We start from the raw sequence: 22,211 nt of genomic DNA on the forward strand, positions 1-22,211 counted from the left end.
AAATAATTAAAAAAAAAATTAGAGTAGGCTTAGATTTGCAGGCAAATTGCAAAGATAGTTCAGAATTTCCCACACACCCCTCGCCTGATGTCCTCTGTCGTAAACATCTTGCATCATCAGGGTCGCAGTGCATGAACCGATATTGACACATTGCTATTAATTAAAGGGTTTCTCTGGGTTTCCCCTGCTGTCCTTTTTCCGCTCCAGGATCCTGTCCAGAATGCCATTTTATGCTCAGCCATCCTGTCTCCTTAGCTTCCTCTGGCCTGTGACAGCCTCCCAGACATTCCTTGTTGACCACACTTTTTTTTTTTTTTTTTAACACAAATCTATTCGTTCTTGATATCGTTATTAGGAAACACAGAAATACTCCCTCCTTTCTTCCCTCCTTTCCATTTGCCCCAGATCTCCTCGGGCTTTATCTGCTAGTTCCAGGACTCATGTCAACGCAAAGGAGCACACGCAAACTTTGCATTTTTCTTTGTTCGTTTTCCCCGCTTTGTATACACATCTCCACCGTGTAATACCGTTCTCCAAAGGATCGTTTTGAATGGCTGTGTAATTTGCTGTTGAGTCACTGCGCCGTAATTATCTTACCCATTCCTTGGCCATTTAGGTTATTCCCCCCCCTCCTTTTTTTAAAGAGTGCTTCTCTAAGGAAATATCACATATATGGAGCATGTAATTCATACCAGAGGCTGCCTCAGACCCGTCATCTCCTTTTGCCACGCAGCGCCCTTTCCTGGTGACGGAGGGAACCCGAGGCTTAGGGAGGTCTCTTGTTCTAGATCTCCTGGAGTGGGGAGCCAGAAACAGGCTAGACGCCTTCCCTTCCCGCCCTCTCCCTCGTCCCTTTTGTGTGTCTCTGTTAGAATGCACGTCTTTCTCTGCACCCACAACGTACTGCCTAGAGGCTCCCTTGCAGAACACGGGGAATGAAGAAATCAGGAGTGGGCGAGGGGTGGCAGGGGCATCCAGCACTGCCCCGACACAACGACTGCGGCATTGGCGGGGGCGGGGGGGTAGCTCCCACCTTTAGCAGAACAGAGTTTTTGTTTTCGTTTTTGTTTTTACATGATTTCCTTAAGGAACAAAACCGTGCTGGGCCTGTCTGAAGTGTGTGGGTACTACCTGGGGTTCAGGGCAACCAGGAAACCCACCCGGTCCGCAGCTTTGAGAAGCGAGTGTGCCTGGCCGTGTGTCTTCGGGCTCCGGGTGCGGGAAGGCCCATATCCCTCCTCAGTTTCCCTCTTTGGCCAAGCCGGTCTGGAAGTCACCTTGCGTCACTTGGCCATTCACCCCTCGGGCTTTCCCCTTGTGCTCCCGGGACCCTATTGAAGTCTGGGCTCACGTAGGCCAGTCCCAGAATAGGGCTGGTCCCATTCAGAGACTCACAGATCGACAGCCAAAAGCTAATTAAAATGGAATCCCATTCCTTCCTTGTGCCCCTCCGGGATGTCAAAGGAGGCCCAATTCATAGCCCTGGCAACCCTTCTCAGACTCTTTTTTTTTCTCCCAGTCCTCTCAAACCCCACCCTCCAGGGCCCCGGATCCCTCAGCCTCTGGTGCCAGCCCTGAGGCTCTCCCTGGCCCTTTATCTCTAGACCGACCTTACCTTGCCCTCACATGCCGCATCACCAAAATCCAGGAGCCAGAGGGGCAGAGAGAGACCCTCCTCAAAGGCTGTGCGGCGTGGGGGCTCCGGTGGGGCTCAGGAATCGGGCTGCAGCCGCGGTTACAGAAGTGGGCTGATCACATTCCCAAGGACAGTTCATGCTCTGAATCCCAAGTGGCCCAGGAAAGCCTGAGCCGCCGGCCCCCGTGCTCTCCGAGCAGAGGCCGAGCGGGCCCTTTGCAGGATCTCTGTCCTGGGGTTGGGCTCCTAGAGCCTGGGGCACGCAGGCTGCCACGGGCCACACCGCAGGTGCCTCCACAGATGGCCCCCATTGATACTGTCCACACCTGCCTGGGCCTGGCTGCACAACCTGCCTGGCTGCAGGGGGAGAACGGGTGGCAGAGGGACATGCTCGGGGCGGGCTCCCCTGGGCGGGGAGGCACTCATGACCTCCTGTGTGTCAGCAGACGGGCACCACCCGGCACGTGCCAGATCCAGCCTTCCCGGGTGAAGGTGAGGAGCCGCCTCATCCGTTTCGTGCCCAAAGAAAGTAAGTGCCCACACGGCGAGGGAGGGAAGCTCCTGTAGCCTGTAGCGGCTGGGTGGAGGGTCCTTCCAGCTGGCCCTGGATGCCCTTCCTAGGCCCCTGTGCCTAGCACTGGGAGTGGCACACATCAGACACTCAGTTAAAGTTGGTGGAGCTCTTTAAACCCAGGTCATGGGTAAGTGGCCTCAAGGGGGCAAGGAACAGGGAGAGACGGCGGGCCCCAGGCCAGGTGCACTCAGAGCTCTTGGGGGCAGAGACCGTGGGTTGATCTGCAGGGGAGCAAGACTGGAATGAGTCATTTCAGGTGCAAGAGCCCCAGGAGAGGGGGCATTTGCCTGGGGCCGCCATAGGATGGTTCCGTTGTGACCAGCTCGGTGGAGAGGGAGGTGGGTGCAAACCCATGACCTGAGGGCCAGCCAAGGCCACGGATGATGGTCCCTGGCGTCTGGGGCCAACCGAAAGGGTATGCCTGAAGAGGGGTCTTATCCCCTGGGCCCCAGCTAGGTGGGAACACAGACCAGTGCTGCCAGACCATTCATTCTTAAGAGAAGCAGGAAAAATGCACCCATCCATCCATCCATCCATCCATCCATTTGCTTATCACATACACGTGCTTCATGCTGGGGACATACCGCTGAGCAAGACAGACACAGCCCCTGCCTGCTCAGGTGGTTATATACGATCTCCCCATTTGCAAATTTGGGCAACTCTGGTTCGAAATTTAAAAAATCGCCCTGCAGGCCAAAGGAAATACTTCAGTGGGCCAAGTGTGCCCAACAGATAGATCACCAGTGGGTGGGCTGAAGGATAGGGGGGCAGGAAGAGGGGGTGTGCTCGACACCTGGCATTTGGGGGTGGCCAGCCCTGAGGAGGCGGTGCCCCCAGGAGAGGAAAGTTGGGGGAAGGAATGAGCTCAGTGTTTTGGGACGTTCATTTTAGAGGCAGCTGGTTCCAGGCCTTGGCGGGTTTTCCATTCATTCAGCAGTTTCTGGCACTTTCTACAGTTACCCATTCGGTGCTGGATGCTGGGGCCACAGGAGAAGGCAGACCGGGCCCTGTCCTGGCTGAGACCGACAGAGAAGTCACTTATGGCCCCAGGGCCTTTACAGAAGTGTGTGCCAGCTGCCATGGGGACCCAGAGCAGTGCAAGACTGGGGTGGGGGTGGGGGGTTCCTGGAGGCTGAGGGTTGGGGCCTGGAATGAAGAGGAAGGTCCGCTGGAGGTGGGGTGGGGGCGCAGTCTAGGCAGCGGGGGACCGGCAAGAGCCAAAGCAGAAGCGAGGCAGCCTGGGGGCCGGAAGTCCTTCCCTGTGGGTGGTCTGGGGGCCAGTGTGCAGGGAGGGGAGCGTCTGGCCCATGTCGCTGGGCTCCTGGCCCTGACCTGCACGTGGCCTCGAATTAAGACCCTTTCTCAGCCTTCATCTCAGCTGAGGTGGGGAGGTTTAGGGTTTGGACTGGTGGCCCTGGGATCCCTCCCCATAGTAATGGCGTAGTCTGGGAGTGCCGTCTCTCCTGGCAGCGTCTCATGGAGGGTGAGGTTCATCTCTGTGGCTGACCAGGGCCAAGTGTGAGGGCCACGTGCTGCAGGGACGCAAGGAGTCGCCGGCCTCAGCTCCCCACGCCCCGTGTTGGGGTAGGTGGCCAGGGTACCCTGTCCCCGACCCCAGCTCTGGTCAGTGTGGGCCCCAGCCCCCAGCCAGCAGCCTGGAGGAGAGAACTTCACGTTGGAGGCCCTGCGCCCTCCAGTTCCCGTCCTGCCCGTCTGCCTTAGATGAGATAGATCCTCACTTTCTTCTCATCGGTGGGCGTCAGCGTCCTCACCCCTACGCAGGAGATTGGAACCAGAAAGGGTCACTTGCGAGAAGCCCTCCCAGACACTCCTTCCCCTCCACCGGGCTCACGAGTTGACAGCGTGAGGGTCTGTCCCGCGTCCCTGCTCCCAGACTAGAGACTCCCAGAAGGCCAAGACTAGGGCAGGCGGGGGAGACCCCAGTAGCAGACTGGCATAAGCCAGCTGCCAGCTAGTGTGCACAGAATGAAGAAGCACCTCACACCCAGCTCCAGGCTGGCACCTCCAAGAGGTACCCCATCCTCAGGGTCAGAGCCGGGGGCAGAATGAGAACATTTTCCCCTTGTGGGGGGTGGGGGGGCGGTCTGCACTCCTGGGTGGAGAGCGGGGGTGGTGTGGGCGCCGGGGTCCCTCTGACTCCACCTCTTCCTCTGCGCAGAGTTCATCCGGAGGGAGGAGAGCACCCCACGGCCCACAGCGCGTGCACCCACCAAGGCGCCCCGCCGCAGCCGCCCCACAGCCGCTCGGCCCGCGCCCACCCCGCGGCCCGCCCGGCCCACTCGGCGGCCGGGGGGCCGGAGGGGCGGCGGGCGGCGGCGGGGGCGACCGGGCACGGCCGACCCCGCGCCCTCGAACGGCGCCGTGCGCCTGGTGCGGCCCGCGGGCCTGAGTCCCGGCCGCGGGCGTGTGGAGGTGTTCGCGGGTGGCCGCTGGGGCACCGTGTGCGACGACGCCTGGGACACCAAGGCCGCCGCCGTCGTGTGCCGCCAGCTGGGCTTTGCGCACGCCGTGCGGGCCACCAAGCGCGCGGAGTTCGGCGAGGGCCACGGGCTGCCCATCCTCCTGGACGACGTGCGCTGCGCGGGCGGCGAGCGCAACCTGCTGGAGTGCACGCACGCCGCCGTGGGCACGCACAACTGCGGGCACCAGGAGGACGCGGGCGTCGTGTGCAGCCACGAGGACCCTGACCTGTAGGCGAGCACCTGCCGGCCGGCCAGGCCACCTCCTTCCCGCCGGGGCCCGGCAGGGCCCCTCCGCCCTGAGCGCGCCGGGTGCGCGCCCGAGTCTGGAGGCGGAGGGGGCCCATCTGTAACGCCGTCCTGCGGCCCCGTGTGAGGTGTGTGTGCGCTCTGTGTCCCTGCCCGTGTGTCTTCTGCAGACCAGAAGCCACAGCGTGTTGGGGTCTGTGTGCTCATGGGCCCCAGGTGTTCTTTCCTTGCTCCCAGACGTCTCAGGCACGTGCAGGAACACAGTCGGGCCCTGGACCCTGAGCACTGAGGGCTGCTACTCTTCAAAGGCAGACATGGCCCTTGGCCGAGTTAGCAGAGGCACAGCTGGCAGACCGAGGGAGGGGACCAGGCCTGTCCTGCCCAGGGCTGGAGTGGAAGGCCCTGGACCGTCTGGAGCATGGCCTGAGAACCCGTGGCCCAGCAGTCAGAGGTGCCCAAGAGAACAGGAAGGCAGTGGGGCCAAGGGAAGGTATTAGACGGATGGGTCTGGGCTGACCCGTGGGCCATGGCATCTGAGTGAGGGTCAGGCTGCCTAGGGGGAGGTGAGCACCTGGGGAGGGGGGACTGGATGACCTCTGGGAGAAGCCTTCTGGTCACCTTGGGCTTCATTGTCATGCTGGGTCTATGTGGGTGCTCTGGGGACAATGCTGGGTCCCCTGGCCCTGAGACCTGACTCTCCAGTGCTCACTGGGACAGAAGCCGCCCATCTGGCCACTCCAAGCACCACGGCCCCCAGCGAGTGAGTGAGGCATCAGGATTCTCCACTTTAAAGGCTGTATCGGGGGCGCTGGAGCCACTTCGGTCATCTCCATCCCCACACGGCTCAGTGAAATCCCAGGGACCCCCGATTCCTCCAGCGGTTCCCCCCAGGAGTCCAGAAAGACTACTGATGCTCTGTCACCCAAAGCTGTGCCAACAACGTCACTGTTTACAACCCCCTTCCTGCCTCTTCTCTCTGATCCATGCTGCCTGGGATCTGGAGGTGGGGACGGAGGAGGGGGGCTGGTGGAAGTTCCTTTGCCCATTAAGCCCCTCCCCCGCCCAGCCGCTCCATGGAGGTCTGTCAAGGCTTGTCACGTATAGTTGGGCATAGCCTCTGTTGGGGGGTGGGGGCGCAGAGAGAGCAAACAGATGGTCCCTGGGCAGTGAGGACAGGATAGAGCCCATGTCAGGGCCTGTTGGGGCTCTGGGTGGGTCATCCCAGCCCAACCTGTCCATCCGTTATCCTGAGAGTTGAGCTGGCATCAGGGGTGGTTGTGCCCAGCAGAGGAAAAGGTACAGGCAAGGCTGGGGCGCGCCTCCTGGCTGCTCCCTGACACGGAGTGCGGAATCCGGGACAGCACACGAAAGCTCAGGGTCACCTCCGGGACTCCTCATACCTCTGCCTTGAGTGGGGTTGGCAAGGGCCCTGGGCCCTGGCCGCTTGCCTGGCCCTGTTGAGCCCTGCCTGGAAACCATAGCCCCTGCTGTTGAGTGTGGCCCGTGTGCTGGGCACCATCGTCCGGATGGCACAGTATGTGTGAACTCATTTGAGCCTTTGAATGGCACTCTTCTCCTCATCATTTCACGGGTGGAGAAACTGAGGCGCACAGCCAGGGAGGGGAGGAGCCAGATGAGAGCACACGCAGCCTGGCTCTCGCACCTGCTGGTACCCTAACCGTTGCACCCTCTGGCTCCAGTGCTGCCAGGCCAGAGGGCGATGCAGCTTGGCCCAGGGGTGTTCCTGCCCGCGGTGGGCCGTCAGCCTCCTCCCACTGCCCCGCGGTGGCTGACGGGCATCTTCCCCAGTCGTGGGGACATTCCGAACAGTGCTAGGAGAGGGGAGGGCCCATGGGGACTATTCAGGCCGAACAAGCCTGGGGGGCTGAGTGTCTTAGGCCTGTCCCAGATGGGGCTGAGCTGAGACTAGAGCCCAGGGAAGCTGGGGGGCCCTCAGAGCAGGGTAGCCCCATGGCCCTCCCCAGTTGGGCAACCAGAGCTGTTTTTCCCCAAGCCTGGAATTGGGGGCGGGTGGCTCGAAGCAGCCTCTTCCTGGGGCTCCTCCACACTCTGCCCCTCCCCACCCTGTCGAGCCCCCTTTTCATTCCAAGGCCTGAAGGTCAGGATGCCACCAGGTGTGGCCTGGGAAGTGGGGTGCAGGTGACGGGGGGCATCTCCCATTGTACCTCAGCAGTGGCAGCCTGGTGCCACCATCTGGGGCTCCTGGTACCTTCCGCAAGTGGTGGAGCGGTCCAGCCCTCAGCAGGGCCCCGAGTGTCACTGTTGTTTGTGGGACAACTGGGCGCAGCCCCAGGCCCTTCCGCGCCTCTGGATGGGGTGCTGCCCCCCTCCGGTCCCCCACCTCGTGACCCCTCAAGCTCCAAACAAGGCTTAGGCTTCAGCCTGACTCCCAGCAAGGAGGTTGACACAGGCACACCACTCCTTAAGTAGTAATACGGGTGGGTGGCTGACGTTTGCTGAGCACCTACTATGTTCCAGGCACCGTTTAAAAGTTTTACTTAATATTCAGTCATTCGATCCTCATGTTAACTTTACGAGGCGGGTGTTATGGTCACCTTCCATTGTACAGATGTGGAGACCAAGGCCCAGTGAGGCTTCGTTACTTGCCAAATGTCATACGGCCAACATTAGAAACCAGGCAGTAGGGCTCTGGGGGCGGTCACGCTGCTGCCTAAAGAGCGTTGAATTCAGTGTCTCCCCCACCTCCCCTTGGCCCCTGGCATCGTGCAGATGGGGACACAAGCCCAGAGAGAGGCAGAGCCGGGTTCCGACTCCCTGTCCAGTGCTCCTTTTACTCCACTGCCTACGGCTGGCTGCGGAGGGGGTGTTCCCAAGTGACTCTGTCCCCAGGGACTTTGCTCCTGCCTCAGAGTCCTCCTGGTCTCTGGGATAAGGGCTGACCCCAGGGGTCAAGGCTCCCTCTGTTCCCTATCAGCCTCTGCCATCACCCCCTCTCGTTGGGTCGGCAGTTAGAGTGCTCTCTCAGAACATGGTCCAGAGAGGGGCTGCTACAGCCCAAGTATCACACAGCTTAGTTCTCGAGTCCCTGGAGCCCAATGCTGCAGGGACATTCCAGGTGTGGCTGAGCACCCCTGATGGGGCTTCGTTTGTTCCTTGTTTACCTGCATCCCTCTCACAAGCCCCAGCCAGGCCAGGGCCTTCGTCTCCTGTTCAGAGGACAGCCACTTCAGACCTGCATCTCCCTCAACAATTCCCGCTGGGAAACCACTTCCTGTCTGGCGTTCTCAAACTTGAGCAGAAACACTTGTGGGGCTGGTTAAAACACAGGTTGCTGGGGTCCCATCAGAGTTCTTGACTCTGTGAATCTCAGTGGGGCTGAGCATTTGCATTGCGACCCCGGCTGATGCTGAAGCTGCTGGCTTAGGGGCCACACTTTGAGAACCACTGTCTACAGGGCTGTCCAATACTATGCAAACCATAATAGAAAATTTTCTAGTAGCCATGTTAAAAAAGCAAAACGAAATCGGTGAAGTGAATTTTAATAATATATTTTCTTTAATGCAGCATATTCAAAAATGATCATGTAACAGTTAATATAAAAATATTAATGAGATTTTTAAAGCATTTTTTATATCCAATCAACCCAGCGTCTACACACACAGAACATATTAACTTGGACTAGCCATGTTTTTTTTTCTTTTATGTTTATTGTTTATCTTGAGAGAGAGAAAGGAGAGAGCATGTGTGTGTGTGGGGGAGGGGGGGGCAGAGAGAAAGAAGAGAATCCCAAGCAGGCTCCATGCTGTTAGCACAGAGCTGGACGTGGGGCTTGATCCCACAAGCCGTGAGATCATGACCTGAGCTGAAATCAAGAGTCAAATACTCAACTGACTGAGCCACCCGGATGCCTGTGGCCTAGCCATGTTTCACGGGCTGGATTGGCACATGTGGCCCGTGGCTACCATACCGGAAAGCCCAGTCTAAACCTTCCAATGAAGGGGCAGGTGGTTGGCCACATGCTTCCAGGCAGCGCCCTCTGCTGGCAGCTTGTAGTGCTGCCTGCCCAGTGCCGTCTGAGACCCACCTGAGCTTTGGGGTGGCCTGATCACAGGAGAGCTGGGAGAATCGGATGAGATGGCAGCGGGACAGCAGTGGACTTGCTACATGGGGAGGGGACACTGTTGACTCGCCCGAGTCAGGGACAGGGGTGCTCTATTGACGGAAATGCCAGTTGAGCCATAGTCACATTAAGTCAGAGGTTACTGGTGTTGAGTGATGCACCAGAGAGTATTAACGCCCATGCCTCTCCTGAGCTCTAGCTGCACAGGCTCACAAATGTACCTTGAGGCTCTCCCTATGCCTGCCTCATGTGAGACCCCAGACTGTGCCTAGGGCAGTTTAGGACCTGGCATTGTCGTCAAAAGACAATTGTTGGGAGCCCTCCCTCCAAATTGCCCCCAACCCCTGGTGCTTTCACAGACCAGGAGGGGCTGTATAACCTGCCCACCCCCATCCACCGCTCCAAGCAGGGCCAGCCAGCGGCTGCTTCTCACCGCCACGTGGGGGCGCGGTGGCAGGCCAACGTGTCCCAGCCCTAACCCCCTAACCGTAGACGCGTGCGGCTCCCCAGCTCTCTGCGCCAGGAGGGATGCCCAGGCTGCGGTGGTTTGGGGACAGAAATCCTGTCTCTTCTGGGTCCAGCTCTTAAACTGTGGCCCTCTTCGTCACCCTGCAGCCCACACACCCCGAAGAATTCTGTCCGTAGTGGGGGCTGTCCCTGGCTGCACCTGGCAAAGAGGTACACGGACCTTCTGTTTCCAGCCCCCCACACCTCTCCGGGACTGGCCCACGAGCGAAGCAGGGGAATGTCCCGTTCTCAGGAACTCGGCAGCGTCCATCTTTGGGTGCCTCCTCCCCAGCCCGTTGGAGCTTTATCAGGACCAGGAGTGTGTACACCCAGCCCTTCCCATCCCCTGCTCCCACTCTGGGTGCCCCCCCGCCCCCCGCCAGCGTAGAAATGAGACCTAACAGCGCAAAACTGGCTGCATTTGTGTCACCCAGACGGGTGAAGACAAGGTGGTTACGTAAACGGGAGGGAAGTTTCGGTTATTACTTCAGAAATACCCTTTGGCTACGGCAGGCACATTTCTCGCTTTCCCTCGAGGGGCCACCTTGCGCACCTAGACTTTCACGCACTCCAACTCGGGCTCCTTCGGACTGGGGTCAGCGCCTCCGACTTGGCTTTTCCTGGAGGCGCCAAGACGCAGGGAGAGCAGACTCTGGTCCAGCTGTGCGCTCTTCAGTCGCTGACACAGCTTCCCCGTGTCCCCGGGGTCCTCGCCACCTGCCCCGTGGCCCCGCGAGGAGACCAGGGACGCTAGGCGTGGACCCGCCAGGCAGGCGGAGCCAGCTTGTGGGGGTTGGGGGTTCCAGAGAGAGGTTTTGGGAACAGTCGGCGCAATACGGACGTTTGGAGTCTGGGATGGGGTTCCCAGGGAGGTTTCAGGGAGAAGGAAAGGGGCCTAGGACCGCGCGCAGAGAACGCGTTTATTTGCAGGAGCCCTAGGGGGCGGAAACAGCCAGCTGGACCTTGCTCTGCCGCCGGGGCAGGAAGCGCGGAGGAAACGGGGTTGCCAAGGACAACGCGTTCTGGGCGGAGCTGCTGCTAGGATAGAGCTTGAGGAGCTGGGGGCGGGGCCTGGGGAGGAGGGGGGGGGAGAGGGCGGAGCGTGGGGGGATTGAGCCAGAAGGGGCATTGTGATTGGAGAAGATCTCATGTTCTGGGCGGGGCCTGAGCGCGGGGGGGCGGTGTTGAGGTTGGGGCGGAGCTAGGGGCGGGGCGGGGGCGGGCGCCGAGAGCTGGAGCGGGTGGCGGAGACGTGGTTGGCTGGGACGGAGAGCCCTGGGAGGGGTCGAGCCGGCAGGGGCGGAGCCGAGAGGGAGTGGGCGGTGCTGGGTCGCGCCGGGCCTGGGGCCGAGGCGGCGCGGCGCTGACAGCTGAGTCGGCTCGCGGCCTCCCGCCCCCTCGGTGCCCGGCCCCGACCCAGGCCTGGCCTGCCCGGGAGCCATGAGCCCCGGGCTGCTGCTGCTGCTCGGCAGCGCCGTCCTGGTTGCCTTCGGCCTCTTCTGCACCTTCGTGCACCGCGCTCGCAGCCGCTACGAGCACATCCCCGGGCCGCCGAGGCCCAGGTGAGCGGGGGGTGGGGGCGGGGGCCTGGATGGGGCGCTCGAATGGGGGGCCGGGGGGCCGCGTCCAAGCCGGCGTCGGGGCCGGGGGTCCAGCCTCGCCGTTGCGCGTGGCCGCTTGGAGACGGCGGCCGGGAGAGGGGCGCTAACTATTCTTAGTAACAAATTACTCACAGCCGCAGCAGCTGGTCCGCGCCCACCGCGCTCTGCTGGGCCCCACAAACGTGATGGCAGCGACAACCCTGTTAGGTAGGCGCTATTGTTACCCCATCGTTCAGACGAGGAGACTGAGGCGCGCAGAGGCAAAGTCATCTGCCCAAGGTCACACAGTTGGTAAGCCTAGATTGAAACCCAGGTCAGCCTTGGCTCTAAAGTGAGCCCTCGTAACTTTGGGACTTTGAATGGGGTCACTCAACCTGAATTGGATCACGTTATACTTGGGTCACATTACCCTTGGTATTTCTGTCCTGGTACATGCTTTTTGCTTCTCCTTAGTACTTCCATTCCATCCTTGTCCCCCACCCCCACCCCAACATACCTCCTCCCACCAGAAGCTTACCTTTCTGAAGCCTAAATCAAATGTGTCATTCCTCTGCTCCAAAAGCTTCCCATCACTGTAGAAGGAAATCGAATTCTAAATTAAGTCCACTCTATGGCCTGCAAGGCCCCTGCTGAGCTCTTAGAACCCACTCTGTACTGTTCTCATCCCCCCCCTTTGCTTGCTCACTGCTGCCCCCAGTCTTTCTGCAACCCCCCTCCTGCAGCTGATTTCTCCTCCAGGGTCTTGCTGGAGACCATCCACCACCCTGTGTAAAGCCCACCTAGCCCCGAACTTCTTATGCGGCCATCTCCCCCGAAGTTGCCTTCTGTTCACTTGTTGACTGTCTGCTCACCTGTTGACTGTGTCTGTCTCCCCCCTTTAGAATGTGAGCCCTAGGAGGGCAGGGTACTGTGTGTTCCCTTGTGTGTGCCCGGCTCCTGGCACTTTGCAGATGCTCAATAAATACTTGCTGAATGAATGAACAATGGTATTAGATACACTTTTTAAAACCTCAAGACATGAACATTCTGGAAGGTGTCCACCTCCAGCACAAGCCAGGTGACCTGGCATTAGAAGCCCGAATTCCTGTTTGGTGGGTTCGGGAAAGATCTCTATGGCTGGTGACACAGGGAAGCGATATTTCTCCCTGCTGGCTGGCTGTCTTTCCGGGTGCCCTCACCCACCTCTGGTTCTTCCTTTTCCCATGCTTAGCAGCTCTGTCTTCCAAGCCACCCAGATGCTTCTTCCCCTCACCTTCCAGATGTGGCTCGAATGCTAACTCCCCAGGGAGGTCCCACCTGCTTCCATGCCCGAATATATTATGTTCACTTTGTAAACTCTATGTCATTGGAACTATGACATTGGAATAGTTGTTGGGCAACTATTTGTGCAACCTCTTGTTAAGTGTCTGTCTCTCCCATAAGCCCGTGTCTGTCTTGTTCACTGCCATGTCCCTGACACCTTAGCACAGCAGCAACTGGTACATGCATATGGATGCTCGGTGAACAGAGAGTCAAAGTGGATGGTGGAAATCACCTACAAGTCCTGTTAGGGACGCGGTCACCCTTTCAAGTTTTCCCAGTCGGCCATCGACAGCTTGGGATTGAATGAGCTTCGTGTTTGTTCTGCTGGGTCTCGTGATGATTTGGTCTTCACGTAAACCCCAGTGCTTCAAGCACTGCAGACCTGGTCTGGTCTCTTTGTCTTGAGAAGGCAGAACTGAAATCACGCCCCTCTCTGCCCCTCTCCCATATATTTTTTCTTAATTGCGTTTTCAAAATAAAACTGTGCCCTAAAATTTACCCCTTTAAAGTGTACAATCAGTACTTTTGGGGATAGTGACGGAGTTGTGCAGTCTTAACCACTGGTTCCGGAACATTTTTATCACCCCGGATAGAGACCCAATACCCCTTAGGTGTCACTCCTCACCTCCCCCCACTCCTCACCCCCACCTCCAACCCCAGGCAACCACGAATCTGTTTTCTGTCTCCAGATTTGCCTGTTCTGGACATTTCATATAAATGGAATCGTACGATATGTGGCCTTTTGTGTCTGCCTTCTTTCATTTAGCACAATGTTTTCAAGGTTTATCCATGTAGTAGCCCGTGTCCGTATTTCTCTCCTTTTTATGCCTGAATTCTCCCCTGAATCCTACACTGCAGAATCTACGTGTGACCTACAGGTGCCTGTGGGTGGGTGGAGGAGTAGGAGGAGGTTAATTACATAATATTTAATTATATAATTATAGTTGGGCTCTTTATTCTGAGGAGGTGAACTGAATGATACATATGCAGAAAGATTTTGGATTAACAGTTGTCTGGTGGTCACATCTAAGAGTGCACTAAATGAGAGTTCTGGAACCCTTTCTGGCACAGATCAGATGCTTTTGTATTCAGCGCCTGGATCCTCAAACCATGACCGGCAACACCATGGTTGGCCGAGAAGGGTACATGTCGAGTCTCTGGTGGTAACATTTGCCCCTTGGTGCTTCTAGGCTTTGCCAGCTTTCAGGCAAGGATCCCTCTGCCTTCCAAGGGGCAGCTGCTATGCTTCCCCACCCCCCACCCATCCGCCTCCTTATTCGGCGGGAGTCACCGGGCTGCCCTCTCCTCCAGGATGCCCTCCCGGAGTTCCCCACAGACAACATCCTACTGCAACCATCCGTGTAACAGCCGAAAACTCCGACCCCACGTTCAGATCCCACACAGACACTTGTGGCTTCTTCATTTCTCTGTTGCTGTTCCCAACTTTCCCATCAACCCCCCGCGCTCCTGGTAGCGTGGGATGAATGTAAACTTGGCAACAAAAAGTCTCGCCCTTCCAGGTTTTCTTTATTTTAGAACGGTTTTTCCAGTATGACTCCTGGCTGGCACGGGTTTCCTCCTCTGCTCCCTACTTGCCAAGTTGCCAGAGGTGAGGTCTGTTCAATAAATTGCCCCATGGTTCCTGGCGATGGTGGAGACCCCTTGCCGGCTCTGTCGGGCAGTGCATCCAATTGGAGCCATCGTCGCCCCATTCCACTGGCGCGAGGCAGCCATGGCCCGTCACCCTCACTCCCGGCAGTGGCCCCCATCCGCACCCCAAGCTGTCATGTGGCTCCCTTCATCCCTGTGGCTGGCCTCACCGTGGGCTGTCCAGATGACCTCTTCTCCCTTATTATCCAAGACGTTCTCTGTCCTCAGGGAACCTTGATTCCCACTGTGCCAACCGCAGCATTATAGGAAAGGGCATGTGCCAGGGACCGGGCAGGGGAGGGGGGTTTTCACCCTCCTCTCTCTCCCTGGACTGCTCTGTCTTATCGCGTCTACCGACAGGGACATGCCAGGTGGACTTCTCTCAGCCCCCCACCCCAGTCGCAGCATTCCACCATCCCCCAATTCTACCATCCCCTACCTGTTTGTTTCCAACGCCCAGTCTTCCGGCTCTGCCTTTCCCTCCCCGGTGTCCCCCTGCAGGAACGGGAAGGAATGGGTTTTAGTCCCCTTTCTTGCCGGGCACTGGGAACCTCACGCCTCTCTGTCGCCTTGGCCTTCTTGAGGTGTCACTCACCTTCTTCCCCAAGTGGCATTGGGCGCCAGGCAGAGGCTCTCAGGCAGGCCTGGTGGGGTGGAGAGGGTCTATCACTCAGGTGTTCAAAACAGAACATCCTCCCCAAGTGCACAGCTATGGCAGTGGCCACGGTTACTAGGTTATTCTGGAAACACAGCCAGGCGCGCGTGATGTCCACAGGCCATCTTTCTGCAGGTGGGGCATTGTAAGTTCAAAGCCACTCACCCTGAGTGGGCCTCAGCTGCCGGGCGGCCACACTGCCCTCCTTCCTCCCGCATCTGCCCGCCCACTCTTGACGCGTTCTCGCTTCTCCTCAGGCCCCGCCACCTCCCCCTCTGTCCCCACTCTCAGGCTTGATTCCTACCTCCTACCTCCCTGGGTAAATGGAACAGCCTGAGAGAACTTCCTTCCGGGGCTCTGCCACCACAGCCTCCCCCTTCCCTGTACCGGGGCCCACACGCCCTTCCCACTGGGACCTAGGTGCTCCCGGCCAAGGAGAGCCGTCTTCTGGGTTCAGCGACCCTGCCCAGGGGCTCCTTCTCTCCCATGTCATCAGTTTTCCTTCTCTCCAGCATCATTCCCATTTTTATATAACATGTTGTAAAAGAACAACCACCCTTCTCTTCCCTTCTCATTCCCTCCAGCTGCCGCCCCCTTGTCTCTGCGCCCCCTCAACAGTCCCCCTGAGAAGCCTGTTTTGGGTCCCCATCCCTCCCTCCCCTCCTGTCTTGGGCCCAACACCCCATCGGGCTCTGGCACCCACCTCTCCCGAGCAGCCCACCCTGCTTTGACCAAAGTCCCAGTGATCTCCCTGTAGCTACACACACACACACACACACACACACACACACACACACACACGGTGGCCCTTCAGTCCTCCGTCGTCTTGCCTGACCCTGGACAAGTCCCTCCCTTGTCCCCTTGGCCTGCTTTCTTCGCAGGCTGCCCGCTCCACTCCCCCTCAGCTCTCCTCTGGTGTCTTCTGTTCAGTCTCCCTGGCTGGTTGTCCCTTTGCTGCCTGGCTCAGTCCTCGGGTCCCTTCTCTGTCTACACTCACCCCCTTGTGGTCTAATCCAGCTGCTGGGCTGTAAGGGCTGCCTCTCAGCTGAGGACTGTCACATTTACATCTCTGGCCTTGGCTCCAAGCATTTCCTCACACCCCGCCCTTGGTGCTTTCCTCTGCAAACCTGCCAGGTTCAAAGCCGGATTTAGTCCGCTTGTCTCAGGTTGGTTCCCAGACATTGATCCTGAGGCAAGAATTGAAACGGGGGCCCCTGGGTGACTCAGTCGGTTGAGCGTCCGACTTTGACTCGGGTCATGATCTCGCGGTTCGTGGGTTCGAGCCCCGTGTGGGGCTCTGCACTGATGGTATGGAGCCTGCTTGGGATTCTGTCTTTCCCTCTCTCTCTGCCCCTCCCCGGCTCATGCTCTGTCTTTCTCACTCTAAAAAAAAAAGAGAGAAAAAACAAAGAAATGTAAGTGGTTTGGGGGGGTTGGGTGGTGATCCCTGTGGGAGTTGGGAATGCAGAGAGAGAGGAGGTCAATAAAAAAGGCCAATAAAACAAATTACCTCTGGGGGGCCAGTGAGCTGCAACCCCCTGGGGGAGCGCTGAGAGCCGACCCCACCAAGGTGCAGGGCGCAAGGTCATTGGTGGGGGGCTGCTCTGGGGGTGTTGAGCTGGAACTCCTGGCCCGTCCTTCCTGCAGGCAGAGCCGGGAGCCCCAGGCAGTGTCTCCATGCTGCCCCCCCAAAACCTTCCTGGCTGCATGGACGAGGGCAGAGGCGGGCACGATGCGGTCTGCTGCCCCGCAACCAGCCCCTCTTTGGTCCTTCCCACCTTAGGACACAGCAGCTCCACTCATCCTTCCAAGGATCAGGCCAGAAGCCTTGGGGCAGCCTGACACGACCCTCCCACCCTCGTCCACACCCCCAGCAAGTCTGCTTGGCTCCTCCTCCAACCTGCCCTGGGAACCCGGCTTCTCACTGGTCTGCGCCCTATCCCCTCCCCCAGCCCCATGCTGGTGCCCCTGCCTCCACTCCTGCCTCCCACCCACCCAGCACAGCAGCTGTGAGAGGGAGCCGTTGAAAACGCGTCAGACCCTGTCTCTGCTCTGCTCAAGACCCTCCGGTGGCCCTCTGCTTTTCAAGGTCAGAGCAGTGTTGACACCAGCCCGCAAGGCCCTTGGCGATCTGCCCCCTCCCTTGGTGACCCCATCCTGTACCACATCTCCCTCACTCTACTCCAGCCACAACACCCTCTCACTGTTCCTTGAACTTCCCACGCACATTCCTACCTTGGGATCTTTGCAACTGCTATCTCCTTTGCTGGAATGCTCTTCCCCCAGGTACCTGGGTAGGCTAGTCCTTCATTTATTGCAGCTCACGTTTACCTTCTTTTTTTATAAACATTTTTTTTTCGTGTTTATTCAAGTTTTGAGAGAGAGAGCGCGAGAGAACGCATGCAAGTCGGGGAGCGGCAGAGGGAAAGGGAGACAGAATCTGAAGCAGGCTCCAGGCTCTGAGCTGTCAGCACAGAGCCCGACGCGGGGCTCGAACCCACGAACCGCGAGATCACAACCTGAGTGGGATGCTTAACTGACTGAGCCACCCAAGCGTCCCATGTTACCTTCTTAAAGGGCCATTCCCGACCTGCTTGTAGAAAATGGCATCACATACTCCTATCCCCAGCTCTGATTACCTCCCCCTCTGATTTTTCCATCACTCTCCTTCTTTTCTTTTCTTTTCTTTTCTTTTCTTTTCTTTTCTTTTCTTTTCCTTTCCTTTCTTTTCTTTCCTTCTCCTTCTCCTTCTCCTTCTCCTTCTCCTTCTCCTTCTCCTTCTCCTTCTCCTTCTCCTTCTCCTTCTCCTTCTCCTTCTCCTTCTCCTTCTTTGTTAATTCACTCTTTATCTCCAGTCGGGTGAGTTCCCCGACTCAGAAAGCCCCACCTGTAGTTTCTGTCACCCGTTCTGGATGGGGTCGTGAGTGAGCTTGACTGGAATAAGCCGTGCAGGAGACAGGAAGCACCTGTCAAACGTGCCACCAGGTGACGCCAGATAGACTCGTTGACATTCTGTTGATCACCCACCCACGGCGGACTTAGCGTGACCAAACCATCCCCTGGTGAGAAGGACCGCGGGATGCCTTGGTGCCAGCCGCGCAGCCGTGGACAGGTGACCACCTCTCCAGCCTCAGCTGCCCTACCTGTAAGCCAGGTTAACAATAGACCTACCTCCAGGCAGTGGGGGGAGGACAGATGGAATGAGGCCCGGCATGGTGCCCAGCATGTACGTAGTCAGTGTTCAGGGGATGTCTCCAGGTAATTCGGCACAGCACTATGGGACCCTTTCCACACGCCAGCCCCTCCCCTCCACACCAGGGAACCCGCCAGACCTGTATTTGCATCCTGCCTGCATTCTTACACTGGGTGCCCTGAGCCAGTGCCGTGCCTCCTCGGGCCTCAGCCGTCCCATCTGCAAAGTGGGCCTAATAAGGCCGCCCTCACAGGGTCCTGTGGGGAAGGGAGCACTCTTTAATGGTGACTTCGGGTGATCTTAATGTTTCCCGTTTCTTCTAGTTTCCTTCTAGGACACCTCCCCTACTTTTGGAAAAAGGATGAGGTTTGTGGCCGCATGCTCCAAGATGTGTTTTTGGATTGGTGGGTCCTAATTGTCATTTGTTGCCCTTACTCCAGCCCAGGTCCCTCATGGGGCAGCCCCACCCCTTCCCCAGGCCAGCACACACACTCCCGCCTCCCCGGCCAGGTCGCTCCCACCCCCGAAGTCCCTCCCCTGAGCGGAGAGGCAGAGGAGGCTGGTTCAGAAGGCAACCTCTGCCTTTGGCAGCTGTGTGACCTGAGACCGGACATCAGAAACTCTGAGCCTCAGTGTCCCTGTCTGTAAGCTGGGTGGGGGGCGTGACTCAATAACAGTCCTTGTACGTGGTGGTGCTTCGCACTCTCCAAAGCATTTCAAAGACACGCTATCGCTTGATTCCCAGCAAAATCTTTTGGGTCAAAGGAGGAGCGTAGCAACCCTATTTCATGGGTTTGAAAACTGAGACCCAGTGGGGGATGTGGCTCGGCAGTGAGTCCGTGTTAAGCCCCTCCTGGGATGGGACACCCTGATCCTCGCGCTGGGTGGTGATGATATTCACATCTCCGGTCGTTGACAGCCTCCTTTGGGTCATTTCGGTTTCCAGGGCTAAGAAGTACGGACCCGTCGTGCGGGTCAACGTCTTCCACAAAACCTCAGTCATCGTCACGAGCCCCGAGTCGGTCAAGGTAGGAAGCAGAGAAGTTTCTATGGGGAGAGCCCTTCCCTTCCCTTCCCTGGGTTGGGGGCACAAAATTCGACCCCAGAGGCTGTAAGAGAAATGTCCCAGAGGCACCAGCACTCGGGCTCATTTCCCAAGGATCCAAAAGTCAGTGGCATCTTTCTCTCTGAACACCCACCATTTGGGAGTTTTGCCCAAGTGATGTGCACACGTTTAGCTAGCTCACCCCTCTTAGCCTTGGTTCCTTCATCTTCGAGGTGGGATCATAACCCCTCTGTCTCAGGGCTACCATGAGATTTCAATATCAATTGATTCATTTAACAAATGTTTATATCAACACATATTTATTTAACAAGCAAAGGGGCAAAAGATACTTAAACGTGTACTTCTTTACTTCCCGATTATGAACCCATTTAATCCTCACGGGGGTAGAGACTGTTATCAGTCCCCATTTTAGAGATCAGGAAACTGACACAGTCAGCACTGATTGGTCTGGACTATGTGGAGGGCGGTGCCTGTGATTTGGGGACTAAGAATGGCCCTCAGATCGTTTACCTTGGACTTGGCTGACGTGGGCTCAAGTGTGGGCTCTGTTGCCACTCTGGGCCTCGGTTTCCTCATCTGTAAAATAGGGATGATGGCGAAATAGCCAGGTGGAGAAATAGCATGTTTGAGCCATCTAGCCCATGCCTGGCACACAGCAGTTGCTCAATAAATGATGGTGCTCTTTTTCTCACAGTGGGTACTCAGCAGAGTGAGCCTTGGCATGACAGGGAGAAGATGCAACTTAGGGTCCAGATCAGGAGAAAAGCCGAACAACCATGGTGTCTCTAAAAGGATGTAACACATACTTTTTTTGTAAAGCTTAATTTCAAGTGTAGACACAGTTTAAGATTTTTAGGGGCACCTGGGTCTCTCAGTCGGTTAAGCATCTGACTTGTGGGGTCACAATCTCACAGTTTGTGGGTTCGAGCCCCACGTCAGGCTCTGTGCTGACAGCTCGGAGCCTAGAACCTGTTTTGGATTCTGTGGCTCCCTCTCTCTCTGCCCCTCTCCTGCTCTCTCTCTCTCTCTCTCTCCAAAATAATAAATAAACATTAAAAAAAATTTTTAAGATTTTTAAAGCATGCTACCAAAAGCCATACACAAAGACCTTCATGACGCTCAATGAGAAAAGTTGAACAATATATATTAAAATGATGCATTGCATGGATTAATTTTCAAGTGTTAAACCAACCTTGCATTCCAGCTCTCATGATACAATTTGCTCATCTTCTGCTAAGAGTTTTTGTTTTTATACTTGTCTGGTTTGGGGATCAGATTAATAGGCTTCACAAGATGAGTTGGGAAATGTCCCCTCTCCTCTATTTTCTGAAGGAGTTTCTATGGGGTGGTGTTATTCCTTCCTTTAATGTTTAATAGGATTCACCAGTGAAGTCATCTGGGCCTGGCATTTTCTTTGATGGAAGTGCTTTTTGTTTTGTTTTAATTACTCAATGTATTTAATTGATTTATGGCCATTCGGAGTTGCTATTTTTCTTGGGTTTGGTAATTTATGTCTTTATGTATGTATGTATGTATGTATGTATGTATGTATTTATTTAGAGACAGAGGCAGCTCAAGTTGGGGAGGGACAGAGAGAGAGGGAGAGAGAGAGAATCCCAGACAGGTTCTGTGATGTCAGTGCAAAGCCAGATGAGGGGCTTAAACCCACAAAGCTGTGAGATCATGGCCTGAGCCGAACCCATCCAGGCGCCCCTATAATTTGTGTCTTTCAAGGAATTTGCCCATTTCATCTAATTAAAATTGTTGGTATCAAGTTGTCCATAATATTTATTGATTTCCTTTTTCATGTCTCCTGGATCTGTGGTGATATCCCTTCTTTCATTCCTGCAAATAATTTGGGCTTTCTTTTATTTTCTTAATCAAGCTAGCAAAAGGTTTATCAATTTTATTTATCTTTTCAAAGAACCAGATTTTGGGTTTATTGCAATTCTCCATTGTTTGTCCATTTTCTACTTTATTGATTTCTGCTCTTTATTATTTCCTTCCTCTATTCGTTTAGGGTTTAATTTATTCTTGTTCAAATTTTTAAGGTGGGAGTTTAGAAAATTGATTTTAGACCTGTTTCTTTTCTAACATAAGCATTTAAATCTATACATTTCCTTGTAAATACTACTTTAGGGACAAATGTACCACACATTTCAATATGTCGTGCTTCTTTTTTCATTCAGTTCAAAATATTTTCTAACTTCCCTTGTGATTTCTTCTTTGAATCAGGGACTATTTATATGCATATTGTTCACTTTCTAAATATTATGGTATTTACAAATATCTTTCTGTTATTGATTTCTAATTTCATTCTGTAAGGGCAGATGAAATACTTTTCATGATTTCAATCCACATAAAAAAATTGAAGCTTGGGGGTGCCTGGGTGGCTCAGTTGGTTAAGCGGCCAACTTCGGCTCAGGTCATGATCTCGTGGTCCATGAGTTCGAGCCCCGCGTCGGGCTCTGTGCTGACAGCTCAGAGCCTGGAGCCTGCTTCAGATTCTGTGTCTCCCTCTCTCTGACCCTCCCCTGTTCATGCCCTGTCTCTCCCTGTCTCAAAAATAAAATAAAACGTTAAAAAAATTTTAAAAAAAATTGAAGCTTGTTTGATGACCTAGCACATGGTCTATCTTGGTGAATGTCCATGAGTACTTCAAAAGAATGAATATTCTGTAGTTGTTGAATGGAATATTTCAGAAATGTCAACTAGATCAAGTTGGCTGATAGTGTTATTCGAATCTTTTAAGTCCTCACTAATTTTCTGCATACTTGATCTAGCAATTATTTTGAGGAATGTCGAACTCTCCAACCACAATCATGGGTTTTTCTATTTCTACTTTAGGTTGTACCGATTTTGCTTCATGTATTTTGAAGTTCTGTTATTAGGTGTGTGCACACTTAGGATTAATATGTCTTTGTGATGAATTGTGTGATTTATTTTTAGAAATGTCCCCTTTATCCTTGGTAATATTCCATTTCCTGAAGGATATTTTGTCTGGTGTTAATATAGCCACTCCAGCTATCTTCTGCTTAGTGTTGCTTGGTATATCTTTTTACCATCCTTTTACTTTTAACCTATCTGGGTTTTTAGATTTAAAGTGGGTTTCCTATAGACAGCATATAGTCTGGTCTGGTTGCTTTATACTGTCTGACAGTCTCTGCCTTTTAACTGGAGTGCTTAGGTCATTTAC

General features: G+C 55.6%; 2 protein-coding genes and 1 long non-coding RNA gene across 7 annotated transcripts in view; 2 read left to right on the forward strand and 1 right to left on the reverse strand.

Annotated features, from left to right (window-relative positions):
* Nucleotides 1-8,534, forward strand: part of HHIPL1 (HHIP like 1) — a 31,108-nt gene extending 22,574 nt beyond the window's left edge. For 2 of the 3 annotated variants that reach the window (XM_078447863.2, XM_078447864.2), the window contains 2 exons: nucleotides 2,083-2,165; nucleotides 4,390-8,534. In XM_078447863.2, coding sequence (XP_078303989.1) covers nucleotides 2,083-2,165; nucleotides 4,390-4,925 — 619 coding nt within the window. In that variant the 3' untranslated portion in view covers nucleotides 4,926-8,534. Of the gene's footprint in view, nucleotides 1-405; nucleotides 2,033-2,082; nucleotides 2,166-4,389 lie in introns of those variants that run through there. The other variant, XM_078447865.2, reaches the window with a different exon arrangement.
* Nucleotides 8,535-10,809: 2,275 nt separating this feature from the next.
* The window catches only part of CYP46A1 (cytochrome P450 family 46 subfamily A member 1), a 32,979-nt gene continuing 21,577 nt past the window's right edge, over nucleotides 10,810-22,211 (forward strand). Inside the window, exons 1-3 of one of the 3 annotated variants that reach the window (XM_060620732.3) lie at nucleotides 10,810-11,110; nucleotides 18,273-18,353; nucleotides 18,896-18,977. In XM_060620732.3, coding sequence (XP_060476715.1) covers nucleotides 10,989-11,110; nucleotides 18,273-18,353; nucleotides 18,896-18,977 — 285 coding nt within the window. In that variant the 5' untranslated portion in view covers nucleotides 10,810-10,988. Of the gene's footprint in view, nucleotides 11,111-17,625; nucleotides 17,902-18,270; nucleotides 18,354-18,895; nucleotides 18,978-22,211 lie in introns of those variants that run through there. The other 2 variants (XM_060620733.3, XM_060620734.3) reach the window with 2 other exon arrangements.
* LOC132670296 (uncharacterized) lies at nucleotides 13,830-15,478 on the reverse strand. Its single transcript, XR_009606578.3, has 3 exons — nucleotides 14,697-15,478; nucleotides 14,541-14,596; nucleotides 13,830-14,122 (listed from the first exon to the last, which is right to left on the reverse strand). It is a non-coding gene; the product is annotated as an uncharacterized LOC132670296 (long non-coding RNA).

The sequence above is a fragment of the Panthera onca genome, chromosome B3, assembly GCF_046562875.1.
Source record: "Panthera onca isolate mPanOnc1 chromosome B3, mPanOnc1 haplotype 2, whole genome shotgun sequence".
Classification (NCBI taxonomy): domain Eukaryota; kingdom Metazoa; phylum Chordata; class Mammalia; order Carnivora; family Felidae; genus Panthera; species Panthera onca.